Source organism: Chionomys nivalis, chromosome 2, assembly GCF_950005125.1.
Source record: "Chionomys nivalis chromosome 2, mChiNiv1.1, whole genome shotgun sequence".
Lineage (NCBI taxonomy): Eukaryota > Metazoa > Chordata > Mammalia > Rodentia > Cricetidae > Chionomys > Chionomys nivalis.
Genome location: NC_080087.1, coordinates 33,434,725 through 33,442,279, shown reverse-complemented (window position 1 = coordinate 33,442,279; position 7,555 = coordinate 33,434,725). Strand labels below are relative to the sequence as shown.

Below are 7,555 nucleotides of genomic sequence, written 5' to 3'. Positions count from 1 at the left end.
AATTGCAGATTAGCCCATCATGAGGTGGAGACAACAGAATCTCCCAGAACCTCCGGGCCACCTGTCCTGGAGGATGCAACATCTCAGCAGAAAGGAGCAGAGAGAAGACTTTGCCTCAAAGACGTAGACAGCAAGAGTCAGTCCCCCAGGTTGTCCTCTGACGTCCAGACTCGTGTGCGCTGGAGCAAGCATCTTTCACGAGAGTAAATAAATGCATTTTCCCCTAAAGAGGTTTCTCAATTCCTCTGAATTTGATAAGAGATGGTTTCTAGGGTTTTCCTGTTTTGATTACTTAGGTTTTCAAATTCCTGAGTCCCTTGCTCTGGCCCACATGTTTTGTTGGCATATACAGTAGGCTATATTAATATTAACAAAGATTGCCTCACGGAGACCTATGCTTTATTTAGTTCAGCCTGGGTCAGCCAGTCCCCTGTTGGCCTTGGAAGATAAATGCTGATTGTGATGTGTCACTAAGATTTTGTAGCTGCTCTTTATGGGTCAGTTATAATGTTATTTTCTTGCTCATTCACAGCCCGAGGAGACTAACTGTCCAGACCCCAGATTTGCCCCAAAGAATCAGAAGATAACTTTGACACCCTGGCTCACAATGGGTGCTGGTTAAACACTCACTTCAGAGTTTGGTGGGTTGGTCTAGTCATCTCCACCCCAAATTCTGGTGGTCACCACACATTTTCATCATCCACAGCAGTAGAGAGAGAAGCTTGTTTTTTTTTTTTTAATTTTTTTTTATTTTTGTTTTGTTTTGCTTCTAACCCAGGTCTTTTGCTTCTGAACTAGGAGGAGGGGGTTGGAGGCTGTTCAGTTTCTCTCGTCACCGCAACAGCTGGAATTGCCACGGGATTAGGATTACCCTTGTGGTTAAGGGAATTTTCTCTTTGCTTCTGGAATACTCACTGTCTTCATTTGTATCATGGGAAATATTCATATATTTCTCTTTTTCTGAATAAACTCTAGTAAAAGAGAAAATTATATCAAGATTCAGTACTAAATGTAATTTCAAAGGAGGAAAAATATGAATACACTTGAGTGTGCCTTTTATGGGAAGGGATTCATTTTACAGTTCTTAGTCAGCATGGTGCTAGGAACATAGCACTGGGCACAGAGCACTGGACACATAGCACTGGGCACAGAGCACTGGGCACAGAGCACTGGGTACAGAGCACTGGGTACATAGCATTGGGCAAAGAGCACTGGGTACAGACACTGGGTACATAGCACTGGGTACATAGCACTGGGCACAGAGCACTGGACACAGAGCACTGGGTACAGAGCACTGGGTACATAGCACTGGGTACAGAGCTGTTCAGTGAATTTTCTCTGCTGGATGACTCACTTTGATCTAAGCTGTTGCCAACCCCTCATGATCTAAATGATATTTCTTGGCAACCAAGAAAGAAATTTCACATCATTCCCAAGGTCACACACTCCAAGGCTAAGAAACTAAGCCAAGTCACTACTCACTTGATTAAATTAGCACCAACCTCATGAACTCATTGTGAAGATGAAGTAAGTGTCGCTCACAGCCATCGGTACAGGGCCTGAGGGTCATCCAAGTTTGGACTTGTACTATAAGCTACTTAGAATGAAGTGGTTTTTTTTTTTCCATAGGGTTTTAACATTTTTCTTTAATCCTATCTTGATAATATCCAGGGGCTTAATAAATCATTATTAAATTAACACATGAAGTAATAAATAAATAAATTTAGTCACGCCTGAAGCTACTCATGGGCTCTTTCCCTCTGAATTAGAAATTATTAAGGTACAGAGAAGTCTGTGGTTTGGAGGTATCAACATAGGTCATGAAAAACTCCATCATGGGAGTGTGTCTGTGCGGCGAGAAGATGGCGGCCACGGGGGACGCGGCGTGAGGAGGCAGAGCAGCGCCGAGCCTCATTGAGACGGGCCGCCATGGCCCTCCACAATCCGCAGTGTATTTTTGGCGATTTCAGCCCTGATGAATTCAATCAGTTTTTTGTGACTCCCCGCTCTTCAGTTGAGCTCCCTCCATACAGTGGGACTCTGTGTGGCACACAGGCTGAAGATGAACTACCAGATGGACAAGAACATCAGAGGATTGAGTTTGGGGTTGATGAAGTCATCAAACCAAGTGATGGTTTGCCGAGAGCCCCCAGCTACAGTATTTCAAGCACTCTGAATCCCCAGGCACCTGAGTTTATTCTTGGTTGCACAACTTCCAAAAAGACCCCTGATGGCATAGATAAAGATGAAAACTACAGCTCCGTTGACCAGTACCCAGATTCGGCCCTGACTCTGGAAAACAGCTCTAACGTGGAGGGAGAAGCCTTGGAGAACGATGGTAGCACTGGTGGTCTTGGTCAAAGGGAGCGGAAAAAGAAGAAGAAGCGCCCCCCTGGATACTACAGTTATCTGAAAGATGGCAATGATGAAGTTGTTTCCCCAGCTGCGCTGGTCAACGGCCATGCCAGTTCAGCAGTTACGAACAGTGTGGGTGTGGAGGATGCTGAGTTCATGGTCGATATGCTTCCTTCAGTTATGCCCAGGACTTGTGACAGCCCTCAGAATCCCATGGACTTCATCAGTGACCCTGTGCCTGACAGTCCTTTCCCCAGAACACTAGGTAGTGATAGCAGGACTGCAGGGCTGCTCGAGGGCTGCCATGGAACTGACTTTGAGCAACCCTGCCTCCCTGCAGACAGCCTTCTAAGGACAGCTGTGACGCAGCCCTACGTTGGCACTGATACTACTGAGACTCTTGCAGTTGCTAATGGAAAAATACTTGAATCCTTGGGCGAGGACACTGCTGCCAATGGGGTAGAGTTACACACCGAGGAGAGCCCAGACTTGGACCCTGCAAAGCCTGAGAGCCAGTCACCTCCTGCCGACAGTGTGCTCTCTGCATCTGGGGCCATTCCCATTAGCCAGCCCGCAAAGTCCTGGGCTAGCCTCTTTCATGATTCTAAGCCCTCTTCTTCCTCGCCCATGGCATATGTGGAAACTAAGTGTTCCCCCCCTGTCCCATCTCCCCTGGCCTCTGAAAAGCAGGTGGAAGTCAAAGAAGGGTTTGTTCCAGTTTCAGAGGATCCTGTAGCCATAAAGATTGCAGAGTTACTGGAGACTGTAACCTTGATACATAAGCCAGTGTCATTGCAACCCCGCGGGCTGATCAATAAAGGAAACTGGTGCTACATTAATGCCACCCTGCAGGCATTGGTGGCTTGCCCTCCGATGTATCACCTGATGAAGTTCATTCCTCTGTATTCAAAAGTGCAAAGGCCTTGCACATCAACGCCCATGATAGATAGCTTTGTTCGGCTAATGAACGAGTTCACTAACATGCCAGTGCCTCCCAAACCCCGCCAAGCTCTCGGGGATAAAATCGTGAGAGATATTCGCCCAGGAGCCGCCTTTGAACCTACGTACATTTACAGACTCCTGACAGTTATCAAGTCAAGCCTGTCTGAAAAGGGCCGACAGGAAGATGCCGAGGAGTACTTAGGCTTCATTCTCAATGGACTTCATGAGGAAATGCTGAGCCTGAAGAAGCTCCTCTCCCCCACTCATGAAAAACTTACTGTTTCCAATGGGCCCAGAAGCCACTTGATAGAGGACGAAGAGCAGGAAGACACTGGCGAAGGGAGTGAGGATGAGTGGGAGCAAGTGGGTCCTAGGAATAAGACGTCCGTCACCCGGCAGGCTGATTTCGTTCAGACTCCTATCACTGGCATTTTCGGTGGACATATCAGGTCTGTGGTTTACCAGCAGAGTTCCAAAGAATCCGCCACTCTGCAGCCGTTTTTCACATTGCAGTTGGATATCCAGTCTGACAAGATACGCACAGTCCAGGATGCCTTGGAAAGCTTGGTGGCAAGAGAGTCTGTCCAAGGTTACACCACCAAAACCAAGCAGGAGGTTGAAGTCAGCCGGAGAGTGACTCTGGAGAAGCTCCCTCCTGTCCTCGTGTTGCATCTGAAGCGCTTTGTCTATGAGAAGACGGGTGGGTGTCAGAAGCTGGTCAAGAACATTGACTACCCCGTGGATTTGGAGATCAGCAAAGAACTACTTTCTCCGGGAGTCAAAAATAAGAATTTTAAATGCCACAGAACCTATAGGCTGTTCGCAGTGGTCTACCATCACGGTAACAGTGCCACGGGCGGCCACTACACTACAGACGTCTTCCAGATTGGGCTCAATGGATGGCTGCGAATCGATGACCAAACAGTCAAGGTTATTAACCAGTACCAGGTGGTGAAGCCAACTGCTGACCGCACAGCCTACCTCCTGTATTACCGCCGTGTGGACCTGCTGTAGCCGTGTCCGTGTGCCTGCGTGTGTGCCTGACGCTGCTTCCTACAACTCCCAGCTCACTCACTTCCCACCTCTCTAGTGTCTCCTTAGAGAGAAACTCTCCCTCTGCAACAGTGGGCTTGAATGAGAGATGTCGGGGTCTGCACAGCGCAGCTCATGATGACTAACTTCAGAGACTGTCGCTTGAGTGAGGAAATGCACACTACTTGGTGGCGCTTCTGAAGACCTGCTGGCTCCTGAGCGAGGAGGTGGCTCGCACTGTCACTGTGTCCCAGTCTGATTGCATAGTGAAATGAGCCCCACACCAGCAGCTCTTGTACATTTGTGAAAATGAATTTTATCTTTCCTTAAAAAGTAATTTTTTTAATTCATCACACGTTCCTCCCTTACCCTTTAGTTTTTGATAAACGATAAAAATGAGCCAGTTAAAAAAAAAAAAAAAAAAAAAGAAAAACTCCATCATGATTTAATCTAAAAACAGGTACAACTGATAAGGAGTATCTTCAAGGCAAAGGGGATGTTTCCCTATCTAAGCTTGCAGGCATTGACAGCTAGCCTGTGATCTCACACAGACTACTTTTTAAGACCCCAAATAAAGTCGCCTGGCATAATGTCCTTTGATTTTGGTGCAGAAGCTCTTGAAATATCTACATTTATAGCATATATTGATACTTGCTTATTAAGAGGGCTTTTAACTACTTTTAGTGAAAAATATAGCTTGAACAATACAATTGACCGCCTCAGGAAAATGAGGCAAAAAAAAAAAAAAAAAAAAAAAAAAAAAAAAAAAAAAAAAAAAAAAGCCTGGAAACAATAGTTCTTTAAAGGACTTAAGAGACTTCTATTATATCCCCTCATTTGGTTTCATAGAGTCTCTGTAAATTCAGTTAATCTGCAGTACACAGTTAAAAGATCTAGAATTGCTCACAGCAATTGTGAACAAGAACCTGAACAAGATCTGTAGGAGACTCAGCCAGACAGCAACCTGCCGTGGAGGAGGGAGGGGCTCACGAGACCCTGTCCTTGTCTGAGGCTCTATAGGCTGTTCACGGTCGGTGGAGCAGAAAGAGCCGTTTTCTTCAGTGGTACAGCCAAGGTAAGGTGCATATGCTCCTGTAAATAACTTCATACACAACATCCTCTAAACAGCCCTAATTAGACACACTGGGTTAGAAAAATGTTTTAACAGGCGAGAGAGGGTCGACGAGCTGGGAAGAGCAAGTAGGAGGAGAGAGGGAATAGCACCAAAATACGGTGCATATATTCATGAAAATATCATAGTGAATACAATATTTGGCATTACTGTAATTAATATATAATTTAAAAAAATTTAATTACTCCCAGCTCCTGTGTCTTATTTTATAATTCTTTAGTCTTGGGGCAAGTGTGTCCCTCATCAATTTTCAAGTATATAGCAGTAAAAGTGAAAGTTATTTTGTTTTGGAAGTGACATATAAAGGACTGCTGTTCTCATGCTCCTGGGAACATAAGCGAAACCATCTTGTGTGGCTGTCCTTATTGCTGGATGCCTTAGCACATGTTCTCTACAGAACGAGTCTAAGAGCGACTTTCAGGATGCTAAATTTAATATTTTGCTTAAATTTTAACTTTAATGCTTTAAGATCAAAGAGAAATCACAAATTAATAAAGCAACAATGTAATTAAAAGCAAAATATCTCTGTCAAAGAGTAGAACTAAGGACCTTGCACAGGTATGGTCTGGCTTTTTCTGAGCCAACATCGCCATCTGCTGGTGGTATCAGCACAGTGGTCTAGAAACCGAAGTTCTGAGGGAAAAGTGAATCAGGAAATCTTTCAGTGCCTCTTTGCTTTGTTTTATAACTTCTTTTTTCATTTTTATATATTTATATCTACAAGAGTTTTGCCTGCATGAATGTATGTGTACCGCGTGTGTACCTGGTTCCTGAAGATGTCAGAAGAAAGGGAGGGATCCCTTGGACCTGGAGTTGTGAGCACCATGTGGGAGCAAGGAACCGAAGCTGGGTTGTTGAAAAGAGCACCAAGTACTCTAGTCCCATGTTGCACTTTTTAAAAAAAGTTCATGTAAAAAGGTTTTTTTTTTCTGCTTCCTGGAAGATTTTACAATGCGCAGTAGTGACTCGGATGCTCTCTCCGGCACTCTCTTCTCACCTGTGTGACCTTGGGGAGCTCTCTGTGCCCGTGTTTCCTCGCGCATAGAAAGAGCAACCTTAAACACACTTACCAAATATTAGCCAGTGTCGTTATTATCATTACCACTATTATTATCTTCTTCTTAAGGCAAATCTGAAAGCTTCTTGATTATCGTCTAGAAGAACTGCCCATATCTAAGATATTCCACTGTCTTCATGTTAAAACTTCACAACAGAACACAAATGAAAAGTCTAGATTTTTATAAAGGTTTTAAATTTTTCCATATTGGAATAATTCCAAGACCTTAGCATATATAAAATTGAACGTCGTTTTTTTTTTTTTTTTTTTTTTGGTTTTTCGAGACAGGGTTTCTCTGTGGTTTTGGAGCCTGTCCTGGAACTAGCTCTTGTAGACCAGGCTGGTCTCGAACTCACAGAGATCCGCCTGCCTCTGCCTCCCAAGTGCTGGGATTAAAGGCGTGCGCCACCGCCCGGCCTACAACTTATTTTTTGATGGAACGTATTTATTTTGAATTTTCACATTTTTCAATAGACTAGATGTATTAAGGTGATGGAATTTGAAAAGGGTAATTGTAACAAAATAAAAATAAATATTCTCTAGAAGTGCGGCGTAGATCTTCTCAAGAAAAGTTCCTAGAACGTAGATGAGAAGAGCTGGCCTCGGGTCTGATATTCATTCTGATAGCCCTGCACTTCTTTCTGCCTCTCTGCGCTCCGCGACTTATTCTGAAAACTCACGCTCAGTGCCCTATAAATTTATCTGTCTTTTCTCAGCTTCTGACCGAGTTCTTCAGCGATTACCCCATAGGAATCAAAAGGCCCCAAAGACTAGCAGGGCGTGGTGATGCTCATCGTAATCTCGGCATCTTGGATCATGAGGCAGAAGGATCTAAGCAATTTGGAGGCCAGCCTGTGCTACAGAGAGACCCTGCCTCAAAATGCCAACAAAACAAACGAAACATAAAAGGTCCAAGAGTAAAGAGGTCTTTCCAATACTCAGAAAGTTCTGGAAGTGGGAGCAGTGGTTCCTGTCATCTGTGTCCCTGTCTCTCCAAACCGTGTATGTCACAACACATGGCGCAGTTCCAATAACAA

The 7,555-nt window shown here is 44.6% G+C and overlaps 1 protein-coding gene across 1 annotated transcript; it reads left to right on the top strand.

Moving 5' to 3' along the window:
• The first annotated feature begins 1,847 nt into the window (after positions 1–1,847).
• Positions 1,848–4,554, top strand: LOC130869473 (ubiquitin carboxyl-terminal hydrolase 10). The gene has a single exon (XM_057761677.1). The coding sequence runs from the start codon at positions 1,930–1,932 to the stop codon at positions 4,309–4,311; it is 2,382 nt and encodes a 793-aa protein (XP_057617660.1). The 5' UTR covers positions 1,848–1,929; the 3' UTR covers positions 4,312–4,554.
• The last annotated feature ends 3,001 nt before the right edge of the window (positions 4,555–7,555 follow it).